This window comes from Lepisosteus platostomus, chromosome 26 (assembly GCF_059453375.1).
Source record: "Lepisosteus platostomus isolate fLepPlt1 chromosome 26, fLepPlt1.hap1, whole genome shotgun sequence".
Classification (NCBI taxonomy): Eukaryota; Metazoa; Chordata; class Actinopteri; order Semionotiformes; family Lepisosteidae; genus Lepisosteus; species Lepisosteus platostomus.
This window is the reverse complement of record NC_142636.1, coordinates 9,781,160-9,806,400: the sequence shown is the minus strand read 5'-3', so window position 1 is coordinate 9,806,400 and position 25,241 is coordinate 9,781,160. Positions and strand designations below refer to the sequence as shown.

The window sequence follows — 25,241 nt, the reverse complement described above, 5'->3', positions numbered from 1 at the left end:
TGGTACAATTTCATTTTTTGACAAGTATTCTGTTATTGTAAATTTTGTGTGGAATGGTGCTCTCCATGAGCATGGTATCAGTGTGAAATAGCTTAAAAGTCTGGAAAACCCAATAAATTGTACCTACACCTGTTAAAATGTCATTGCATTCAATGCCAAATGCAACAGATTGAGACATTTAAACACTTTCTTTCAATCTTGTGGTTTTCGGGGATTTAGACAACATCCCCATTTAGGGCAATGCAGTATATAGAGCCATATATGGAAGAAATAAAAATGTGCACAGAACAATAAAATAACAGTTTTCCAAAATTTCACTTCTGCCCTAAAACACAGCCATGCCATCAAACATCCTCTATGTTTTCTAATAAATCTAACCCTAACCCTAGCTAAGGGTTTGGGCAGTTAGGGTTAGGGCTCAGATTTTTATCAATGCAGCTTAACACTCATTTAAGCAGAAAATATAACCCAGCGCATCAAAATATTAGTCTGAAAGGCCCTAGCAGCCATGCCACAACAAACAAAATGTATCAACTGTGGTACAATTTCATTTTTGGACAAGTATTCTGTTATTGTAAATTTTGGTAGAATGGTGCTCTCCATGAGCATGGTATCAGCGTTAAATAGGCGAATGTTCTGGAAAACCCAATAAATTTTAGCTACACCTGTTAAAAAGCCAGTGCATTCAATGCCAAATGCAATAGACTGAGATATTTAAACACTTTCTTTCAATCTTTTGCATTTTGGAGATTTAGACAACATCCCCATTTAGGGCAAAGCAGTATATAGAGCCATATAAGCAAGAAAAAAAAATGTGCACAGAACAATAAAATAACACCTTTCCTAAATTTCACTTCTGCCCTAAGACACAGCCATGCCATCAAACATCCTCTATGTTTTCTAATAACACTAACCCTAACCCTAGCTAAGGGTTTGGGCAGTTAGGGTTAGGGCTCAGATTTTCTTCAATGCAGCCTAACACTCATTTAAGCAGAAAATATAACCCAGGGCATCAAAATATTAGTCTGAAAGGCCTTAGCAGTCTTGCCACAACAAACAAAATGTATCAACTATGGTACAATTTCATTTTTTTGACAAGTATTCTGTTATTGCAAATTCTGTGTGGAATGGTGCTCTCCATGTGCATGGTATCAGTGTTAAATAGCTTAAAAGTCTGGAAAACCCAATAGATTGTAGCTACACCTGTTTAAATGCCATTGCATTCAATGCCAAATGCAACAGATTGAGACATTTAAACACTTTCTTTCAATCTTGTGCTTTTCGGGGATTTAGACAACATCCCCATTTAGGGCAATACAGTATATAGAGCCATATATGCAAGAAAAAAGAATGTGCACAGAACAATAAAATAACACCTTTCCTAAATTTCACTTCTGCCCTAAAACACAGCCATGCCATCAAACATCCTCTATGTTTTCTAATAACACTAACCCTAACCCTAGCTAAGGGATTCGGCAGTTAGGGTTAGGGCCCAGATTTTCTTCAATGCAACCTAACACTCATTTAAGCAGAAAATATAACCCAGCGCATCAAAATATTAGTCTGAAAGGCCCTAGCAGCCTTGCCACAACAAACAAAATGTATCAACTGTGGTACAATTTCATTTTTGGACAAGTATTCTGTTATTGTAAATTTTGGTAGAATGGTGCTCTCCATGAGCATGGTATCAGCGTTAAATAGGCTAATATTCTGGAAAACCCAATAAATTTTAGCTACACCTGTTAAAAAGCCAGTGCATTCAATGCCAAATGCAACAGACTGAGATATTTAAACACTTTCTTTCAATCTTTTGCATTTTGGAGATTTAGACAACATCCCCATTTAGGGCAAAGCAGTATATAGAGCCATATATGCAAGAAAAAAAAATGTGCACAGAACATTGAAATAACACCTTTCCTAAATTTCACTTCTGTTCTAAAACACAGCCATGCCATCAAACATCCCCTATGTTTTCTATTAAACCTAACCCTAACCCTAGCTAAGGGTTTGGGCAGTTAGGGTTAGGGCTCAGATTTTCATCAATGCAGCTTAACACTCATTTAAGCAGAAAATATAACCCAGCGCATCAAAATATTAGTCTGAAAGGCCCTAGCAGCCTTGCCACAACAAACAAAATGTATCAACTGTGGTACAATTTCATTTTTTGACAAGTATTCTGTTATTGCAAATTTTGTGTGGAATGGTGCTCTCCATGAGCATGGTATCAGTGTGAAATGGGTTAAGAGTTTGGAAAACCCAATAAATTAGAGCTACACCTGTTAAAATGTCATTGCATTCAATGCCAAATGCAACAGATTGAGACATTTAAACACTTTCTTTCAATCTTGTGCTTTTCGGGGATTTAGACAACATCCCCATTTAGGGCAATGCAGTATATACTGTAGAGCCATATATGCAAGAAAAAAAAATGTGCACAGAACAATAAAATAACACCTTTCCTAAATTTCACTTCTGCCCTAAGACACAGCCATGCCATCAAACATCCTCTATGTTTTCTAATAACACTAACCCTAACCCTAGCTAAGGGTTTGGGCAGTTAGGGTTAGGGCTCAGATTTTCTTCAATGCAGCCTAACACTCATTTAAGCAGAAAATATAACCCAGGGCATCAAAATATTAGTCTGAAAGGCCTTAGTAGCCTTGCCACAACAAACAAAATGAATAACTATGGTACAATTTCATTTTTTTGACAAGTATTCTGTTATTGCAAATTCTGTGTGGAATGGTACTCTCCATGAGCATGGTATCAGTGTTAAATAGCTTAAAAGTCTGGAAAACCCAATAAATTGTAACTACACCTGTTTAAATGCCATTGCATTCAATCCCAAATGCAACAGATTGAGACATTTAAACACTTTCTTTCAATATTTTGCTTTTCGGGGATTTAGACAACATCCCCATTTAGGGCAATGCAGTATATAGAGCCATATATGCAAGAAAAAAAATGTGCACAGAACAATAAAATAACACCTTTCCTAAATTTCACTTCTGCCCTAAAACACAGCCATGCCATCAAACATCCTCTATGTTTTCTAATAACACTAACCCTAACCCTAGCTAAGGGTTTCGGCAGTTAGGGTTAGGGCTCAGATTTTCTTCAATGCAACCTAACACTCATTTAAGCAGAAAATATAACCCAGCGCATCAAAATATTAGTCTGAAAGGCCTTAGCAGCCTTGCCACAACAAACAAAATGTATCAACTGTGGTACAATTTCATTTTTTGACAAGTATTCTGTTATTGCAAATTTTGTGTGGAATGGTGCTCTCCATGAGCATGGTATCAGTGTGAAATAGCTTAAAAGTCTGGAAAACCCAATAAATTGTACCTGCACCTGTTAAAATGTCATTGCATTCAATGCCAAATGCAACAGATTGAGACATTTAAACACTTTCTTTCAATCTTGTGGTTTTCGGGGATTTAGACAACATCTCCATTTAGGGCAATGCAGTATATAGAGCCATATATGGAAGAAATAAAAATGTGCACAGAACAATAAAATAACAGTTTTCCAAAATTTCACTTCTGCCCTAAAACACAGCCATGCCATCAAACATCCTCTATGTTTTCTAATAAATCTAACCCTAACCCTAGCTAAGGGTTTGGGCAGTTAGGGTTAGGGCTCAGATTTTTATCAATGCAGCTTAACACTCATTTAAGCAGAAAATATAACCCAGCGCATCAAAATATTAGTCTGAAAGGCCCTAGCAGCCATGCCACAACAAACAAAATGTATCAACTGTGGTACAATTTCATTTTTGGACAAGTATTCTGTTATTGTAAATTTTGGTAGAATGGTGCTCTCCATGAGCATGGTATCAGCGTTAAATAGGCTAATGTTCTGGAAAACCCAATAAATTTTAGCTACACCTGTTAAAAAGCCAGTGCATTCAATGCCAAATGCAATAGACTGAGATATTTAAACACTTTCTTTCAATCTTTTGCATTTTGGAGATTTAGACAACATCCCCATTTAGGGCAAAGCAGTATATAGAGCCATATAAGCAAGAAAAAAAAATGTGCACAGAACAATAAAATAACACCTTTCCTAAATTTCACTTCTGCCCTAAGACACAGCCATGCCATCAAACATCCTCTATGTTTTCTAATAACACTAACCCTAACCCTAGCTAAGGGTTTGGGCAGTTAGGGTTAGGGGTCAGATTTTCTTCAATGCAGCCTAACACTCATTTAAGCAGAAAATATAACCCAGGGCATCAAAATATTAGTCTGAAAGGCCTTAGCAGTCTTGCCACAACAAACAAAATGTATCAACTATGGTACAATTTCATTTTTTTGACAAGTATTCTGTTATTGCAAATTCTGTGTGGAATGGTGCTCTCCATGTGCATGGTATCAGTGTTAAATAGCTTAAAAGTCTGGAAAACCCAATAGATTGTAGCTACACCTGTTTAAATGCCATTGCATTCAATGCCAAATGCAACAGATTGAGACATTTAAACACTTTCTTTCAATCTTGTGCTTTTCGGGGATTTAGACAACATCCCCATTTAGGGCAATACAGTATATAGAGCCATATATGCAAGAAAAAAGAATGTGCACAGAACAATAAAATAACACCTTTCCTAAATTTCACTTCTGCCCTAAAACACAGCCATGCCATCAAACATCCTCTATATTTTCTAATAACACTAACCCTAACCCTAGCTAAGGGATTCGGCAGTTAGGGTTAGGGCCCAGATTTTCTTCAATGCAACCTAACACTCATTTAAGCAGAAAATATAACCCAGGGCATCAAAATATTAGTCTGAAAGGCCTTAGCAGCCTTGCCACAACAAACAAAATGTATCAACTGTGGTACAATTTCATTTTTTGACAAGTATTGTGTTATTGCAAGTTTTGGTAGAATGGTGCTCTCCATGAGCATGGTATCAGTGTTAAATAGGCTAATATTCTGGAAAACCCAATAAATTTTAGCTACACCTGTTAAAAAGCCAGTGCATTCAATGCCAAATGCAACAGACTGAGACATTTAAACACTTTCTTTCAATCTTTTGCATTTTGGAGATTTAGACAACATCCCCATTTAGGGCAAAGCAGTATATAGAGCCATATATGCAAGAAAAAAAAATGTGCACAGAACATTAAAATAACACCTTTCCTAAATTTCACTGCTGTCCTAAAACACAGCCATGCCATCAAACATCCTCTATGTTTTCTAATAAACCTAACCCTAACCCTAGCTAAGGGTTTGGGCAGTTAGGGTTAGGGCTCAGATTTTCATCAATGCAGCTTAACACTCATTTAAGCAGAAAATATAACCCAGCGCATCAAAATATTAGTCTGAAAGGCCCTAGCAGCCTTGCCACAACAAACAAAATGTATCAACATTGGTAAAATTTCATTTTTTGACAAGTATTCTGTTATTGTAAATTTTGTGTGGAATGGTGCTCTCCATGAGCATGGTATCAGTGTTAAATAGCTTAAAAGTCTGGAAAACCCAATAAATTGTAGCTACACCTGTTTAAATGCCATTGCATTCAATGCCAAATGCAACAGATTGAGACATTTAAACACTTTCTTTCAATATTTTGCTTTTCGGGGATCTAGACAACATCCCCATTTAGGGCAATGCAGTATATAGAGCCATATATGCAAGAAAAAAAAATGTGCACAGAACATTAAAATAACACCTTTCCTAAATTTCACTTCTGTCCTAAAACACAGCCATGCCATCAAACATCCTCTATGTTTTCTAATAAACCTAACCCTAACCCTAGCTAAGGGTTTGGGCAGTTAGGGTTAGGGCTCAGATTTTCATCAATGCAGCTTAACACTCATTTAAGCAGAAAATATAACCCAGCGCATCAAAATATGAGTCTGAAAGGCCCTAGCAGCCTTGCCACAACAAAGAAAATGTATCAACTGTGGTACAATTTCATTTTTGGACAAGAATTCTGTTATTGCAAATTTTGTGTGGAATGGTGCTCTCCATGAGCATGGTATCAGTGTGAAATGGGTTAAGAGTTTGGAAAACCCAATAAATTATAGCTACACCTGTTAAAATGTCATTGCATTCAATGCCAAATGCAACAGATTGAGACATTAAAACACTTTCTTTCAATCTTGTGCTTTTAGGGGATTTAGACAACATCCCCATTTAGGGGAATGCAGTATATAGAGCCATATATGCAAGAAAAAAAAATGTGCACAGAACAATAAAATAACACCTTTCCTAAATTTCACTTCTGCCCTAAAACACAGCCATGCCATCAAACATCCTCTATGTTTTCTAATAAACCTAACCCTAACCCTAGCTAAGGGTTTGGGCAGTTAGGGTTAGGGCTCAGATTTTCATCAATGCAGCTTAACACTCATTTAAGCAGAAAATATAACCCAGCGCATCAAAATATGAGTCTGAAAGGCCCTAGCAGCCTTGCCACAACAAAGAAAATGTATCAACTGTGGTACAATTTCATTTTTGGACAAGAATTCTGTTATTGCAAATTTTGTGTGGAATGGTGCTCTCCATGAGCATGGTATCAGTGTGAAATGGGTTAAGAGTTTGGAAAACCCAATAAATTATAGCTACACCTGTTAAAATGTCATTGCATTCAATGCCAAATGCAACAGATTGAGACATTTAAACACTTTCTTTCAATCTTGTGCTTTTCGGGGATTTAGACAACATCCCCATTTAGGGCAATGCAGTACATAGAGCCATATATGCAAGAAAAAAAAATGTGCACAGAACAATAAAATAACACCTTTCCTAAATTTCACTTCTGCCCTAAAACACAGCCATGCCATCAAACATCCTCTATGTTTTCTAATAACACTAACCCTAACCCTAGCTAAGGGTTTCGGCAGTTAGGGTTAGGGCTCAGATTTTCTTCAATGCAACCTAACACTTATTTAAGCAGAAAATGTAACCCAGGGCATCAAAATATTAGTCTGAAAGGCCTTAGCAGCCTTGCCACAACAAACAAAATGTATCAACTGTGGTACAATTTCATTTTTTGACAAGTATTCTGTTATTGCAAATTTTGGTAGAATGGTGCTCTCCATGAGCATGGTATCAGTGTGAAATAGGTTAAGAGTCTGGAAAACCTAATAAATTATAGCTACACCTGTTACAATGCCATTGCATTCAATGCCAAATGCAACAGATTGAGACATTTAAACACTTTCTTTCAATATTTTGCTTTTTGGAGATTTAGACAACATCCCCATTTAAGGCAATGCAGTATATAGAGCCATATATGGAAGAAAAAAAATGTGCACAGAACATTAAAATAACACCTTTCCTAAATTTCACTTCTGCCCTAAGACACAGCCATGCCATCAAACATCCTCTATGTTTTCTAATAAACCTAACCCTAACCCTAGCTAAGGGTTTGGGCAGTTAGGGTTAGGGCTCAGATTTTCTTCAATGCAACCTAACACTCATTTAAGCAGAAAATATAACCCAGGGCATCAAAATATTAGTCTGAAAGGCCTTAGTAGCCTTGCCACAACAAACAAAATGTATTAACTATGGTACAATTTCATTTTTTTGACAAGTATTCTGTTATTGCAAATTTTGTGTGGAATGGTGCTCTCCATGAACATGGTATCAGTGTTAAATAGCTTACAAGTCTGGAAAGCCCAATAAATTGTAGCTACACCTGTTTAAATGCCATTGCATTCAATGCCAAATGCAACAGATTGAGACATTTAAACACTTGCTTTCAATATTTTGCTTTTCGGGGATTTAGACAACATCCCCATTTAGGGCAATGCAGTATATAGAGCCATATATGCAAGAAAAAAAAATGTGCACAGAACAATAAAATAACACCTTTCCTAAATTTCACTTCTGCCCTAAAACACAGCCATGCCATCAAACATCCTCTATGTTTTCTAATAACACTAACCCTAACCCTAGCTAAGGGTTTGGGCAGTTAGGGTTAGGGCTCAGATTTTCATCAATGCAACCTAACACTCATTTAAGCAGAAAATATAACCCAGGGGATAACAATATTAGTCTGAAAGGCCTTAGCAGCCTTGCCACAACAAACAAAATGTATCACCTATGGTACAATTTCATTTTCTTGACAAGTATTCTGTTATTGCAAATTTTGTGTGGAATGGTGCTCTCCATGAGCATGGTATCAGCGTTAAATAGGCTAATATTCTGGAAAACCCAATAAAGTTTAGCTACACCTGTTAAAAAGCCAGTGTATTCAATGCCAAATGCAACAGACTGAGACATTTAAGCACTTTCTTTCAATCTTTTGCATTTTGGAGATTTAGACAACATCCCCATTTAGGGAAATGCAGTTGTGTAACCCCGGCGTCCTGGCCAAATTTCCCATTGGCCCTCACCAATCATGGCCTCCTAATAATCCCCCTCTATGAATTGGCTACATCACTCTGCTCTCCTCCCCACTGATAGCTGATGTGTGGTGAGCGTTCTGGCGCACTATGGCTGCCGTCGCATCATCCAGGTGGGGCTGCACACTGGTGGTGGTGGAGGGGATCCCCATTACCTGTAAAGCCCTTTGAGTGGAGTGTCCAGAAAAGCGCTATATAAATGTAAGCAATTATTATTATTATTATCTTCACACATTCATAGACATATACACCCTCACATATCTACACACATTCATACACATGTATATTCACGCATCTACACATACTCACACGAATCTACACACAATAACACACATTCATATATGCACACAGTCACACGTACACACATGCACAAACACTCACAAACGTATGAATATGCACATATACACATACTCACACACATGTTCACATATGCACATATACGCACATACAAACTCACCCAGACCCTGTAACCCTCCAAATACACACACACTCACCTTGACCATGCACACACACAGCAAACACAGCTGTGTTACACAATTGTCGCTCAGTCTGCTAAATTAAACAAATGAAGTCAGAAGAACATCTTAATGGCTGTAGCAGAGTTATATCTGACTTCCCATACCAGAGCAAGGAGACAGTCAGTCAGACAGACAGCGGGACAGCAGGGCGACAGTTAGACAGACTGGCAAGCATGCAATCAGTTTAGGGGGTGTCAAGATACACTCACCTGGTGGGGGGTCCTCGTACATACCAGAGCCCTCAAGCAGAAAGACATCTGGATCCGTGGCCAAGATCACAGTGGCCTGAGAGAGAGACTGAGTTACACACTGCACACTGAAACAGAGTCAGACCGCTTCTATACAGTGACTCTACAGCTCTGATGATGATGAAGGAGTGTTCATGTGAAGATACAGAGGAGCTGGACTGAGTGTCTCTACAGTGACTCTACAGCTCTGATGATGATGAAGGAGTGTTCATGTGAAGGTACAGAGGAGCTGGACTGAGTGTCTGTACAGTGACTCTCCAGCTCTGATGATGATGAAGGAGTGTTCATGTGAAGATACAGAGGAGCTGGACTGAGTGTCTGTACAGTGACTCTCCAGCTCTGATGATGATGAAGGAGTGTTAGTGTGAAGATACAGAGGAGCTGGACTGAGTGTCTGTACAGTGACTCTACAGCTCTGATGATGATGAAGGAGTGTTCATGTGAAGATACAGAGGAGCTGGACTGAGTGTCTGTACAGTGACTCTCCAGCTCTGATGATGATGAAGGAGTGTTCATGTGAAGATACAGAGGAGCTGGACTGAGTGTCTGAAGAGTTACTCTACAGCTGTGATGATGACGATGGTGTGATGACACTCACGACGAGCGCTGAGTCCGTGCCTGCAGCCTTGCTGTGATGTGTGCTGGGCTCCGGAGCTGCTGAGAGAGGACACAGAGGGTCAGTGAGGCCCCTCGTCTGATGGTTGGCTGTGAGGATGGGCTTCTCCAGGACGTAGAACCAACCAGCACTTCAATTACTCGACTGATTACTTGATTAAAAGGGCTGATGAAGGTCGCTTCTAGTAAAAGATAGGCTCAGGTGTAGCTTAGGGTTAACCTGCAATCTAACCTTACCCTTGACCTAAAATGACCCTAATATTAACTCTACTCCTAGGTAGCATGATGTAGTCTGGTTTTACCACAGTCTCACTGGGCTTTACTGCATTGTACTGCGCTTTCAGCCTGATCTCACTGGGCTTTACTGTACTGTACTGTGCTTTTACCCTAATCTCACTGGACTTTACTGCTCTGTACTGTGCTTTTACCCTGATCTCACTGGGCTTTACTGCTCTGTACTGTGCTTTTACCCTGATCTCACTGGGCTTTACTGCTCTGTACTGTGCTTTTACCGTGATCTCACTGGGCTTTACTGTGCTGTGCTTTTACCCTGATCTCACTGGGCTTTACTGCACTGTACTGTGCTTTACCCTGATTTCACTGGGCTTAACTGCACTGTACTGTGCTTTTACCCTGATCTCACTGGGCTTTACTGCTCTGTACTGTGCTTTTACCCTGATCTCACTGGGCTTTACTGCTCTGTACTGTGCTTTTACCGTGATCTCACTGGGCTTTACTGTGCTGTGCTTTTACCCTGATTTCACTGGGCTTAACTGCACTGTACTGTGCTTTTACCCTGATGACACTGGCACCAGCAAACAGAATCCTGTGCCCCCCCTCCCCCATCTCTGTCTTCACAGCTGCTGGCTCTGCAGAGTCACACGCACACAGTCTGACGTTTCCATTACGCCCCATTCCCGTATCTCTCAGCACCACGCTAAGCCCACGCTGCCCAGCCTCTCCACGCGTGGGGCAGGGTCGCCCTGGAGACACGGGAGGCAGAGAGACAGCCAGCGAGGGAGGGGATTAGCGAGCTGGTGGCGGTGGGGCAGATGTCAACGGATGCTGGTTTTATTTTTACTCATAAAACCACTCAGCCGAGCGTGCAGAGGCTCTGCACAGTCACTGCGAGACCACGAGTGCGCCGTCATGGAAAAGGTCACCTCTGTCCCAGAAACACAGCCCACAGCTGTGGCAAGTCCTGAGAGCAAGCAGAGACAGACTCCGGGCTGGGCAGGAGACAACCAGGAGAAACAGATCCTGAGGGACATACGGATTGGACACAGACAGACCTGGCTATCCAGAGAGAACAGGCTCAGTGACCACAGCCTGGACATACACACTGGACACAGACAGACCTGGCTGTCCAGAGAGGACAGGCTTAGTGACCACAGCCTGGACATACAGTCTGGACACAGACAGACCTGGCTGTCCAGAGAGGACAGGCTCAGTGACCACAGCCTGGACATACAGTCTGGACACAGACAGACCTGGCTGTCCCGAGAGGACAGGCTCAGTGACCACAGCCTGGACATACAGTCTGGACACAGACAGACCTGGCTGTCCCGAGAGGACAGGCTCAGTGACCACAGCCTGGACATACACACTGGACACAGACAGACCTGGCTGTCCAGAGAGGACAGGCTCAGTGACCACAGCCTGGACATACACACTGGACACAGACAGACCTGGCTGTCCAGAGAGGACAGGCTCAGTGACCACAGCCTGGACATACAGTCTGGACACAGACAGACCTGGCTGTCCCGAGAGGAGAGGGTCAGTGACCACAGCCTGGACATACAAACTGGACACAGGTAGACCTGACTGTCCAGAAAGGACAGGCTAACTAACCACGCCCCTCCTACCTGTCCAGGTGTGGCCGTACGCCGCTGAGCTCCAGTCGCTCCACTGACCGTTGTCGAACTCCTCCCGGGCTCGAACCCGCACCAGGTAGGAGACGTGAGGCAGGGCGTCTGTGATGGTGTACCCTGTGCTCTGGGTGCTGACCACTTGCTGTAGGGGAGAGGAGGGGTGAAATGACTACAGAGCCCCACCCCAGCACCTTCACCCCAGGCAGCTGTAGAAACCTGCAGAAACTGTGGAAGGACTATGAGAACCAAGTGCTGTATATCTTAACACTACCTACCTCTGGGCTACAAGGGTACAGTATAACACAAGAGCCAAGACTGGAACTAATGGACTGTAAGGTTACAGTACGACCCAGCCCAGACTGGACCAGTGATCTCTGGACTGTAGGGTTACAGTGTGACCCAGACTGGACCAGTGATCTCTGGACTGTAGGGTTACAGTGTGACCCGGCCCAGACTGGACCAGCGATCTCTGGACTGTAGGGTTACAGTGTGTAACGCAACGGGGGCTCAGGCGGGCGCCCTTGCCGCATCTGGTCGGCCCCTGCACCCTCCGGGGCTCGAACCCGGGACTTCCGCGTCTCTCTGCAGCGACCTAGCCCCGTGAGCCAAAGAGAGATCTCTCCACAGCCCAGTAGCTGTGGTCCTGCTATCACAGGGAAGGGCGGTGACGTCACCCGCTCTGGTACGCCGGCTCTTACACAGCGCCCTGTCGGCCGTAAGCGTTACACTCTCCCCCGCTTAAATCGCCGTCCCCGGCAAAGGGCTATCCCACCCCGCTTCTGACACCAATGTAACGCAACGGGGGCTCTGGCGGGCGCCCTTGCCGCATCTGGTCGGCCCCTCCACCGTCCGGGGCTCGAACCCGGGACTTCCGCGTCTCTCTGCAGCGACCTAGCCCCGTGAGCCAAAGAGAGATCTCTCCACAGCCCAGTAGCTGTGGTCCTGCTATCACAGGGAAGGGCGGTGACGTCACCCGCTCTGGTACGCCGGCTCTTACACAGCGCCCTGTCGGCCGTAAGCGTTACAAGTGTGACCCAGACTGGACCAGTGATCTCTGGACTGTAGGGTTACAGTGTGACCCAGACTGGACCAGCGATCTCTGGACTGTAGGGTTACAGTGTGACCCAGACTGGACCAGTGATCTCTGGACTGTAGGGTTACAGTGTGACCCAGACTGGACCAGTGATCTCTGGACTGTAGGGCTACAGCATGACCTGGCCCAGACTGGACTAGTGATCTCTGGACTGTAGGGCTACAGCATGACCTGGCCCAGACTGGACTAGTGATCTCTGGACTGCAATATGACCCAGTTCAGATGGGATCTGATGCTGAGATTACGTGCCTTCAACTTCTGTGCAGCTGCTGTGTGCTGCATATTTAGTGTCATCTGTGATTACTCACCACAGAAAACTGCTCCCCCTCCAGGACAGGCTGGTATTGCACCTCGAACTTGAGTTTGTAGAAATGGTTTTTCCAGGTGCTGGGGTAGGCCCAGCGCACTCTGAGCCGGCACGAGCTTCCCTCCTCTTCCCACACGGACACGTTCCTGGGGGGATCTGGCTTAACTGGAGAACAGAACAGGGGGCAACAGCGACGAAAAGGACATTAGGACAGATGGCAGCATTTTCCCCCCAAAAGTGTAGGAGGCTTACCAATGGGGACCTCACAAGGAGATGGGAGACATCAGAAAGGAGAAACGACATAGAGAGAGATCAGAGAGAGACAGACAGCTATCAGAGAGAGACAGACATCAGAAAGAGACAGACAGATATCAGAGAGAGATGGACATCAGAGAGAGAGACAGACAGATATCAGATAAGAGGCAGACATCAGAGAGGGAGATAACAGAGAGACAGAGATATCGGAGAGAGACAGGCAGCAGAGAGAGAGACAAAGATATCGGAGCGAGCGAGACAGACATACAGTATCAGATAAGAGACAAACAGCAGAGAGACAGTGATATCGGAGAGAGAGACAGACAGATCTCAGAGAAGAGACCGACAGCAGAGAGCGAGACTGATCGGGAAACAGACCAGGAAACAGAGAAGGACTGAGAGGGGGTGAGGTGGGCACGTGCGGTCAGCGGTCAGCGGTCAGCGGTCGGCGGTCCAGACTCACTGATCTCCACGCTGCTGAACCTCAGGAGTGGGCTGGTCTGGGCGCCGGCGGGGTTAAAGGCACACAGGGAGGCCAGGTAGTAGAGACTGCCCTCCTCCTCCACGTCCAGCACACACCAGCAGCGGCGACTGCTGGACGACGAGCAGGCCTGGAACATGTACTCCCCCACGGGCCTGGAGCGGGGCACAGAGACAGGAGGGTACTGGGGTACAGGGGTATAGGGGTGCGGGGACACAAAAATAGAAGAGTACTGGGGTGCAGGGGCACAGAAACAAAAAGGTATTGAAGCATGGGGGTACAGAGACAGAAGTACAAAAGGGTACTGGGGTACAGGGGCACAAGGGTTCAGAGACAAAACAGTACTGGGGTACACAGACAGAACAGTACTGGGGTACAGGGGTACAGGGTACAGGGTACAGGAAGACGGCGACAGAATGGTAGTAGGGTACAGGGGTACAGTGACAGAAGGACACAGGGGTACAGGGACAGAAGGACACAGGGGTACAGGGACAGAGCTACATACCCCTTCTTGTAGATGAGTCTGCAATGGGCAATAGGGATTGAGGGCCGTGTGGCCGTCCAGCTGCAGCGGATCTTACTCAGGGGCGTCTTCCTGCTGCACGACAGCGTGGGGCGCTCTGGGGCAACTGCGAGAGACAGAGGCAGGAGCAGCGCGTCACTGTGTGCCAGCGAGTCTGTTGGCCACTGTCTGTGTGTGTCAGTGTCAGAGGATCAGTGGATCAGTGTGTCAGTGTTAGTGGATCAGTGTGTCAGTGTTAGTGGATCAGTGGATCAGTGTGTCAGTGTGTCAGTGTTAGTGGATCAGTGGATCAGTGTGTCAGTGTTAGTGGATCAGTGTGTCAGTGTGTCAGTGTTAGTGGATCAGTGCGTCAGTGTCTGAGTCAGTGCGTCAGTGTTAGTGGATCAGTTGATCAGTGTGTCAGTGTTAGTGGATCAGTGGATCAGTGTGTCAGTGTGTCAGTGTTAGTGGATCAGTGTGTCAGTGTGTCAGTGTTAGTGGATCAGTGTGTCAGTGCGTCAGTGTTTGTGGATCAGTGTATCAGTGTGTCAGTGTGACAGTGCGTCAGTGTCTGGGTCAATCTGTCACTGTTGGTGGGCCAGTGTCCGTCTCACCTCCGACCGTGATGTTGACAGTGAAAGCCAGCTGTCCATCGCGGTGGCAGGTGTAGTTTCCAGAGCTGGACAGCTGGACAGAGGACAGGGACAGGGTGTCCCCTCTCGCCCCCCTCACTGTTTTTCCGTTCAGCCTCCACGCCCAGGACACGTGGCGCTGTTCTGCCCTCCTGGTCACCCGTCCCAGGGCCTGCACCGCGGCGGGACTCTCCGTGCTGTCCAGCTCGGACACCTGCTCACTCGTCTTCCCAGCCTTCCTGCGCTCACTGTCGTACTCCGCGTCCACTCGGGCTGTGTCGTTCACGGCGTCCACACTGGCGCCCGGACCCGTCTCATTGATGCCGCTGACCCCTCTGTCCACTCCGCCTCTGTCCAGAGAGTCCCACCCACCCTCTGTGGCCGCAGCTCCTGTACTGTTGAGAGTGTCCTCCGCGTCTCTGCGTCCTCTGTCTGTGGCGTCCACTCTGTCCACTGTAGTGACCACTCCGTTCACGGTCATCTGTCCCCAGCAGCTGAGTGTCACCTGACTCCCTACTGCCACCACCCTGACACGGCTGGAAGAGGCTGGAGAGAGGGGGCGAAGGTCACGGGGTCACGGGGTCAGGGAGAGCAAGGAGAGAGGGTTAAGATTTCTGTCCTGTCTTTTGTGGAAGACAATGTGTGTCACTGTGTGAATTAGTGTGTGTAACTGTGTGTGTGCGAGAGCTGTGTCTGTGTGTCAGTGTGTGTGAGAGAGCTGTGTCAGTGTGTCACTGTGTGTGTGAGAGAGCTGTGTCAGTGTGTGTGAGAGAGCTGTCAGTGTGTCACTGTGTGTGTGAGAGAGCTGTGTCAGTGTGTCACTGTGTGAGAGAGCTGTGTCACTGTGTGCGCGAGAGCTGTGTCAGTCTGTCACTGTGTGCGAGAGAGCTGTATCTGTGTGTCACTGTGTGAGAGAGCTGTGTCAGTGTGTGTGAGAGAGCTGTGTCAGTGTGTCACTGTGTGAGAGAGCTGTGTCACTGTGTGCGCGAGAGCTGTGTCAGTCTGTCACTGTGTGCGAGAGAGCTGTATCTGTGTGTCACTGTGTGAGAGCTGTGTCAGTGTGTGTGAGAGAGCTGTGTCAGAGTGTCACTGTGTGAGAGAGCTGTGTCACTGTGTGCGCGAGAGCTGTGTCAGTCTGTCACTGTGTGCGAGAGAGCTGTATCTGTGTGTCACTGTGTGAGAGCTGTGTCAGTGTGTGTGAGAGAGCTGTGTCAGAGTGTCACTGTGTGCGAGAGAGCTGTGTCTGTGTGTCACTGTGTGCGAGAGAGCTGTGTCTGTGTGTCTCTGTGTGCAAGAGAGCTGTGTCTGTGTGTCACTGTGTGAGAGAGCTGTGTCAGTGTGTCACTGTGTGAGAGAGCTGTGTCAGTGTGTCACTGTGTGAGAGAGCTGTGTCAGTGTGTCACTGTGTGCGAGAGAGCTGTGTCGGTGTGTCACTGTGTGCAAGAGAGCTGTGTCGGTGTGTCAGTGTGTGCAAGAGAGCTGTGTCTGTGTGTCACTGTGTGTGTGAGAGAGCTGTGTCAGTGTGTGTGAGAGAGCTGTCAGTGTGTCACTGTGTGTGTTACAGTGCATGTGGGTCAGTGTGTGGAGCAGCAAGTGTGTGTGTTACTGTGAGTGTGTGTGTGGAGCAGCGAGTGTGTGCGTTACTGTGAGTGTGTGTGTGGAGCAGCGAGTGTGTGTGTTACTGTAAGTGTCTGTGTGGAGCAGCGAGTGTGTGCGTTACTGTGAGTGTGTGTGTGGAGCAGAGAGTGTGTGTGTTACTGTGAGTGTGTGTGGAGCAGCGAGTGTGTGCGTTACTGTGAGTGTGTGTGGAGCAGCGAGTGTGTGTGTTACTGTGAGTGTGTGTGTGGAGCAGCGAGTGTGTGTGTGTGGAGCAGCGAGCGTGTGTGTGGAGCAGCGAGTGTGTGCGTTACTCTGAGTGTGTGTGTGGAGCAGCGAGTGTGTGTGTTACTGTGAGTGTGTGTGGAGCAGCGAGTGTGTGTGTTACTGTGAGTGTGTGTGTGGAGCAGCGAGTGTGTGTGTTACTGTGAGTGTGTGTGTGTTACTGTGAGTGTGTGTGTGGAGCAGCGAGTGTGTGTGTTACTGTGAGTGTGTGTGTGTGGAGCAGCGAGTGTGTGTGTTACTGTGAGTGTGTGTGTGTGGAGCAGCGAGTGTGTGTGTTACTGTGAGTGTGTGTGTGTGGAGCAGCGAGTGTGTGTGTTACTGTGAGTATGTGTGGAGCAGCGAGTGTGTGTGTTACTGTGAGTGTGTGTGGAGCAGCGAGTGTGTGTGTTACTGTGAGTGTGTGTGGAGCAGCGAGTGTGTGTGTTACTGTGAGTGTGTGTGTGGAGCAGCGAGTGTGTGGGGAACAGGGGTCACGGTTCAGCGCCGCTGATAAACACAGCTGGATTACATAACAGCAGCGAGTCTCTCACTTCCTCTCCTCTCTCTCTTCGCTCGTCCACACCCTGACACATCATCACAGCTCAGGCCAGACCTGCCAGCACACTGGGGCAGCAGGAGACAGACTCCCGGAGACCTGTCTTCCCCTGGCGGAAAACCGCTGGGACGGGGAATAAGCCGAATGCAGTTCGCTCCCCACACACACACCATCACACCTCTTGCTGCTAGAACAGGGGAGTCCAGCCCTGGATCTGGGGGATCCCAGCCCAGCATGTCTCACAGGTCACCCCGAAGTCAGCAGTCTGTAACCCAGGGGTGTCCAGCCCCAGTCTAGCAAATCTTACAGCCCACAAGAGAACAGGGCTGTGAATTATGGGCTGTGAATTTCTGTGAACTTCTTAATTGGCCAAACCACCCCCATACAATAAGTGAACAAAATAAAATCGCTCTCTAGTGTTTGGAAACAGATGATTTTTGGGGGACCCGTAAGATCTGCTGGATTGGGTCTCCCTGGAACCAGGAGATCTGGAGCTGGACACCCCTGTGCTAGGAGAACAGGATGGATTTGGGGCTTCAGATATTTCAGAACCCTTGGGAACAAGCCCTCTTCCTGTCCCAACTGCTCCTGCTACACTCAGAGGCTGCTCTGGAGGGGACCCTGATATTTTGGCTGGAGAGTGAATAAAACATTGAGTACTGTGATCTGTGTCTGTTCTGTTACAGATAGAGACACAGCCCTTATAGAGTCAGGATATTAATCTCACTGCCAGTCTGGGACAGACAGAGAGCTGTAAAGGAGCCCCAGTCTCACTGTGATCTGTGTCAGTGTTACAGGTAGAGACAGCCCTTATAGAGTCAGGATATTAATCTCCCTGCCAGTCTGGGACAGACAGAGAGCTGTAAAGGAGCCCCAGTCTCACTGTGATCTGTGTCAGTGTTACAAATAGAGACACAGCCCTTATAGAGTCAGGATATTAATCTCCCTGCCAGTCTGGGACAGACAGAGAGCTGTAAAGGGGCCCCAGTCTCACTGTGATCTGTGTCAGTGTTACAGATTAACTGTATCTGTTACAGATATCAATATAATCAAACTATTTTTTTTTTTAATATATGTGTTTTTACTTATATGTAAATAGTTTTGGACACATGACAAAGGAGAATATAATTCTTATTGTTTACTGTAAACCTGCTGCTGCTAGTTACCGTTTTGTTTGAATAGTTTATTAGCAGTGTGTTTCTCCTACAGAAGCTAGAGTTACAATATGTAGAGCTGTCATGTTATGGCTTGTATGTTAATTAGTTTTTTAACAAGAGGTCGCTTTGTGTGCAGCACAGCGGCATGCAGCTTGGTGGTGCTGGCTTACAAACTGTGGGTCATGGGTTCGATTCTGGACTGAAGCACCTTCTGTGTGGATGTGAATGCTGTCCCTGTGGTCAAGATGGCTTTCTCTAGATGGCTCCCAGAGTTAAATTGTACCTGTGTGTGTGTGGGGTGTTCCCATTCAGTTTAGGCTAAGGTTCACTGTGACCCCGTCCTGGACAAAGAGGTGACTGGAAGTGGATGGATTTAGATGTGTCAAGTTAAAAAGCTTGGAAATTAATGTACAGATAGAAACAAAACAGAAAATACCAACTATACACTTTTTTGCCCGCATAAGGGATGAGTCAAACAGCAGAATTGCGCTTTCAGTCACAGGGGCTGTGCTGTGGTTGTGTCGTTTCAGACTGAGCGCGACTAAAGATGTGGTTCCTCTCTGAATCACGTTCACCCTGATAAGATAGTGTGGGCTCTCGATAGCGACCACACTCCCTCTGATCAGACCCAGTGGCTGATTCTAGCCACACAGCAGTGACATCACCTCTAATTCCACCGTGAGACTGTGTCACTGCCAAATCACACCCCAGTGCTGGCTGATGGCCACTCCTGTGGGCTCTGCTACTGCCTCACTTCAGGAGCAGAGAGGCTTCTGGAGATCACAAGCAGGGTCGCTTACCAGGAAGAGCCACTGGCCCACCCACTGTGACATTTCCACTCAGCCTGGAGATCACTGAGCTTTTTCTGACAGTGTGTATTGCCGTGAAGGCAAAGACAGAAAGTGCTCGACCGACAGGAAGAGATGCTGCACAGTAAGTGGATTGCTAAGCAGACAGATGTAGAGGTCGATGGACGTACATGGATAATTAGAAATAGATTTCTAACGAGATAGACAGACTGAAAGAATCCAGTAGTCATTATACAGATACAAATCTGGATATATTAATATTTCACCTACATTTCTACCGCCCGTACAGCAGGAAATAAAGACTCCTGGCCCCTGGCCCCTGGCCCCTGGCCCCTGGCCCCTGTGTTAGTTAATGAAGGATGGAACACAGTGCAGGAATGTGCAGTGTTGTACCAGCCGGCAGGAGGGCAGAGTCTCAGAGTCCGCAGGCTGACCTGGCAAACTCCCCGCCCTGGGGGGTCACTCCTGCCACCTTGGGGTCTCACTCCTGATGCCCTGGGGTCTCACTCCTGATACCCTGGGGGGTCACTCCTGCCACCCTGGGGGGTCTCACTCCTGATGCCCTGGGGGCTCACTCCTGATGCCCTGGGGGGTCACTCCTGCCACCCTGGGGGGTCTCACTCCTGATGCCCTGGGGGCTCACTCCTGATACCCTGGGGGGTCACTCCTGCCACCCTGGGGGGTCTCACTCCTGATGCCCTGGGGGCTCACTCCTGATGCCCTGGGGGGTCACTCCTGCCACCCTGGGGGGTCTCACTCCTGATGCCCTGGGGGGTCACTCCTGCCACCCTGGGGGGTCTCACTCCTGATGCCCTGGGGGCTCACTCCTGATGCCCTGGGGGCTCACTCCTGCCACCCTGGGGGGTCTCACTCCTGATGCCCTGGGGTCTCACTCCTGATGCCCTGGGGGGTCACTCCTGCCACCCTGGGGGGTCTCACTCCTGATGCCCTGGGGGGTCTCACTCCTGCCACCCTAGGGTCTCACTCCTGAAGCCCTGGGGGGGGGCTCACTGGGCACTGATGCCCTGGGGTCTGTGACTTCCTGGGAGCCCGCTGTCACAGGCCCGACCCCCCGTGACTGTTAATACGACCCTGTGACGCTCGATCAGCTCTCTCTAAAGGAAATGTCAACAAGCGCGACAGACTCATCGCCATTCCTTTTGCAAAAGCGAGTCCCTGTGAAGCATCAGTACCTCTCTTCTTCCTGTTGATGCCTTTTCATTCTTTTACACCCACGCAGCTGTATATGTTTCTAACGAAAATATGTAAGGGGCTGATAATAATAATAATAATAATAATAATAATAATAATAATAATAATAATAATACACAGTAAATACCCTGTCATTTTATGAGGTTTTGTGAAATATTTGCTAAAACTGAGACTTGGAATACAATAAACTCTGAGTTTGTCATTATTATTAGCTTTCAGTTCAAGCTCATTTCTACAGTGGACGTGGTGCACTCGCTCTCCAGCAGAGGATCAGCAGTCTGAAAGCCTCTCCCAGTGTGGGAGATTTACTGGGCAGCTCTGGACCCTCGAACAGCTTCTTGAGGGGCAGCCGAGCGACTGGCGCAGGATTAACAACCACCATTAACGGCAGCCTCAACCACATGCTGCAAGCCTGAACGCCTCACATTGTGCGTGAGATCTACCCTTCCTGACGAGAGGAGGGGTTTGATGATGATCACAACAACAACAGCAATAATAATAATAATAATAATAATAATAATAATAATAATAATAATAATACGGATATTAGACTCATTCCTAGATCTTTCAGAACTGGGGGATCGGAAGAGGGATCAGTTCTACTTCTACAGTCTTGATGTTCTCAGAAGGAAGGTCTTGGCTCTGTGAAGGGCTGCAGTCGGAGTGGCTCTCCCACTCCTGGACACAGGATCAGAAACTCCGTCCGGTCGCCCAGAAACACACAGACCCTCGCTGACCAGTCCAGGGACAACTAGGACCCCTACTGACCTGTCCAGGACCTGACAGGACCCCCCCTGACCAGTTCAGGACCTGACAGGACCCCCCCTGACCTGTCCAGGGACAAGTAGGACCCCTACTGACCTGTCCAGGACCTGACAGGACCCCCCCTGACCTGTCCAGGGACAGGCAGGAGCCCCAGTGACCCTACCAGGACCCGGCTGGAGCCCAGCAGCCTCAGCTGCAGGAGTGAGAGTGGCCTGAGGTCAGCGCAGGACCTGCAGCTGCACCTGACCCTGTGCGCCAGGCTGAGCAACCAGCCAATCAGTTCACCAACTGATCAACCAATCAAGCAACTGGTCAACCAAACAATCAACTAACCAGCCAATCAGTCATTCAACAAACCTAACGACCAACAACCAATCAATTAACCAACACATCAATCAACTAAAAAAGTGATCAATCAATCAACTGATCAATCAATCAACAAACCTAAAAATCAACCGATCAATCAATCAACCCAACCAATCAACCCCAAAAATACGATCAATCAATCAACCTAAACAACCCATCAATCAACCAAAAAACCGATCAATCAATCAACTGATCAACCAATCAAGAAACCCAACAACCAACCAACCAATCAACCAATCAACAAACCTAACAACAAACCAATGAATCAATCAACCTAACAACAAACCTAACAGTCAACTCCCAGATCTATCAATCCACAAACCTATCGATCAGGCCGCCCGTCCCAGCGCCTCCGCCGTGAGCGGACTGGAGAGGAACAAGGGTCCTGCGAGCTGTACCGCTGACAAGCCGAAACTGCGGGGCGGCTCTCGAAACCGCTGATCGAGCGGCTGTTTGAAATCTCGCAGGCTGGTTCCTGCTCGGAGCGACGGAGTGCGTCTTACCCGGGGCAGGACACAGGTGGTCCGGGATGTCTCTGGCCCCGGCCAGGACACTCAGACAGAGCCCCACGATCCAGCAGCGCATCTTCCCTCGCTGGGCCGCCCGGACTCAGAACCTCATGTCCTCCGTGCGGGGGCTCCCCAGATCCTAATAGCGGTCCCTCTTGACAAGTGAAACAAACGGATCTACTGACACATGGTCGTGCGGTGGGTGGAGGTTAAAAGACGCGAGGAAATCCCCAAATTAAAAAGAACGTCAAAAATGAAATCGATCTTTCAACAGCTGGCAGCCGCGCGACCCCAACTTCAGCCGCAGGTCGGGAGATCAGATCCGTCACTAATCAGTCGCGAAGTCGCGTCTGCACGAGTTCCCCTCAGCAAACCGTGTCCTGTGCCTTCAGCAGCGCGGTCATGTGACGAGCGTGCGCCGCGGAACAGGGGAGAGAGACAGAGAGACAATATTTTATAATATGTCTTTGTTGTAAATGTCTGTAACATGTCTGTAGGTTTTAATTTACTTCTATTTTTTTGTTTTGTTCCATGTTAATTTTATTATTTTTATTTGCTTTGGCAACACTGAGTGTACCCATCAGTCATGCTAATAAAGCACCTTGAATTGAATTGACAGGGGAGAGAGAGACAGAGAGAAAGACAGGGAGACAGGGGAACAAGGGAGAGAGAGACTGAGAGACAGAGAGACGGGGGAGAGAGAGACAGACAGAGAGACAGGGGAGAGAGGGAGAGAGAAACAGGAGGAGAGAGAGACAGAGAGACAGGGAGAGAAAGACAGAGAGAGACAGGGAGACAGTGGAGAGAGAGACAGGGAGAGAGACAGGGAGACAGGGGAGAGAGAGACAGGGAGACAGTGAAGAGAGAGACAGAGGGACAGGGGGAGAGAGAGACAGGGGCAGAGGAGGAGAGAGTGAGACAGGTTGGGAGAAAGAGACAGAGGGGAGAGCCAGGCAGAGAGGAAGAGAGAAAAATGAACTAGTACTGCACAGCTAGGAGTGACCAAGTCTCAGGACAACCCAGAGGACCCAAACAGAACCCCAGAACACTGTTCCCTCCAACCTCTTACCGGTTCTGAACTTAAAAATAGACAGTGGGGACACTCGCTGTTTCTAAAACTGAAGCTGGACAGCAGAAAGGAATAGTCAGCACTGAAGAAGAGGAGGACAACACCTCCACAACCAGTTCCTGGAACTGTAGAAACCAGAGAGCGTGATGAAGCAACACTGGAGCCCCAGCACGAAGAACAAATCATCTTTACACTGACAGAGCGCTTTCCTGGACAATCCACTCACAGCGCTGTACAGGTCATGGGGTCCCCTCCACCACCACCAGTGTGTGGCCCCACCTGGATGATGCACCAGTCCGCTCCCCACACACCAGCTCTCAGGGTGGAGGAGAGCAGAGTGATGAAGCCAGTTCAGAGACGGGGGTTATTAGGAGGCCCTGACTGGTGAAGACCAGGAGGGAATTAGGGCAGGACACTGGGGTAACACCCCTAGTCTATTCAAGAAGCGCCCTGGGATTTTTAACAACCACAGAGAGTCAGGACCTCAGTTTTACGTCTCATCCGAAGGACGGCGCCTGTTTACAGTCCAGTGTGCCCGTCACTATACTGGGGCATCAGGACCTACACAGACCGCAGGGTGAGCGCCCCCTACTGGTCCCACTACCACCTCTTCCAGCAGCAGCCTCAGCTTTCCCAGGAGTCTCCCCTCCAGGTACTGGGCAGGCTCACAGCTGCAGGGTGACGTGGCTGCAGGCTGCAGGTTTCACAGAGCCATCATTCAGAAGGAGAAGACGGAGGGGACTCGGGAGATGGGGCAGCGTTTCTCCATGAATCCCTTCGGGGAGCCTTTTGGCTCCCCATTCGGAGCGCGAGATTAGTGGGCTCACCGGCGACGTGACATGGCCCCCCAGCAGGACAAAGGCTCCGCTTGCGAACAATGACCCCCATCTCTGCACAGGGGCATGGCCGTCGCTGGAGAGAGCTCAAGACCCCCAGCGAGCGACATTCTGGGCTTCTCATACAGAACAACAGCGTGGTGAAGCACACTGCTGAACAGAAACTGGACCTGCCCTTCTTTCAGAAGGCAAATGGGTTTAGTGTGGGAGAGAGAGAGACAGCGGGAGAGGCAGAGGAGAGACAGACAGGGAGAGAGAGAGACAGGAGAGACAGAAAGGGGGAGAGAGAGACAGAGGAGAGAGAGAGACAGGAGAGACAGCCAGGGGGGAGACAGAGAGAGAGACAGGGGGAAGAAGAGAGGAGAGACAGGCAAGGGGAGAAAGAGACAGTGGGAGGGTGGGAGAGACAGACGGGGAGAGAGAGACAGAGGAGAGACAGACGGGGAGAGAGAGACAGAGACAGGGGTAGGAGGGAGAGGGAGAGAGGAGAGACAGGTCTAGAGAGCAACACGAGGGGACAGAAGGGTTACATGTCTAAACAAACAGTGGTTTTTTTTTAAAGGAAACGAGCAGAAAGAAACACGAACTAGAGTTAGTTCCCACTCGCCTTCTTCTTTTTTTAAAAAAAAACAGACCGTGTTGCTGTGGTTTAGAGTTAATAAATCCGTTCTTACGAAACCCTCTCTCGGCCCCTTCCCTCTCTCTCCTCGCCCCTGGAGCGAGAGAACAGCGTGTCGTCTTTCCGGAGAGACGATTCCGCCAGCCTCAGGGACAGGGCGGCCATCCGTGCCCCACTGGCGGTGTGTGTGTGTGTCTCTCTCTCTGCCCCTTTCGGGTTACATTTTAACTTGACCTCACTGCCCACAACAACCGTGTCGATCAGCAAACACGTGAAGCACAGCCCCGTCGATCAGGGACCGGACAGGGAGACTCGGTAGCTCGGGTTCGGCTCTCGGACAGCAGTGGCGAGGTCTCACTTTTCGGGGTGTTTTGTCTTCGGAGTGGCGGAACACCCACGGGGTACAGTGAGAAGGTTCAGCCTGTCCTGACTCGTGTCAAGCGCCCTGCCTTACCGCCGCGGGCGGCACAGTTCGTGTTCCTGCTTCACAGACCCGGGTTCGAGTCCGGGAAAACTGTCTGTGTGGAGCTCGCACGTTTCCCTAGCTCTTGCCCCGGTTTTCTCCCACGATAGACTTGGGGGTGGGGGGCGTTTTGCCGGAGAC

The 25,241-nt window shown here is 47.8% G+C and overlaps 1 protein-coding gene and 1 long non-coding RNA gene across 4 annotated transcripts in view; both read right to left on the bottom strand.

Moving 5' to 3' along the window:
* il6r (interleukin 6 receptor) overlaps positions 1-25,241 on the bottom strand; it is a 70,101-nt gene extending 44,860 nt beyond the window's left edge. The window contains exons 1-9 of one of the 3 annotated variants that reach the window (XM_088621047.1): positions 24,693-25,241; positions 22,108-22,499; positions 14,862-15,425; positions 14,251-14,374; positions 13,728-13,900; positions 13,011-13,174; positions 11,604-11,751; positions 9,722-9,780; positions 9,085-9,160 (exon numbers count right to left, since the gene is read on the bottom strand). In XM_088621047.1, the coding sequence (XP_088477173.1) occupies positions 9,085-9,160; positions 9,722-9,780; positions 11,604-11,751; positions 13,011-13,174; positions 13,728-13,900; positions 14,251-14,374; positions 14,862-15,425; positions 22,108-22,189 (1,390 nt within the window). In that variant the 5' untranslated portion in view covers positions 22,190-22,499; positions 24,693-25,241. Of the gene's footprint in view, positions 1-9,084; positions 9,161-9,721; positions 9,781-11,603; positions 11,752-13,010; positions 13,175-13,727; positions 13,901-14,250; positions 14,375-14,861; positions 15,426-22,107; positions 24,621-24,692 lie in introns of those variants that run through there. The other 2 variants (XM_088621050.1, XM_088621048.1) reach the window with 2 other exon arrangements.
* LOC148640017 (uncharacterized) lies at positions 18,013-22,101 on the bottom strand. The gene is made up of 2 exons (XR_015930644.1): positions 19,800-22,101; positions 18,013-19,733 (listed from the first exon to the last, which is right to left on the bottom strand). It is a non-coding gene; the product is annotated as an uncharacterized LOC148640017 (long non-coding RNA).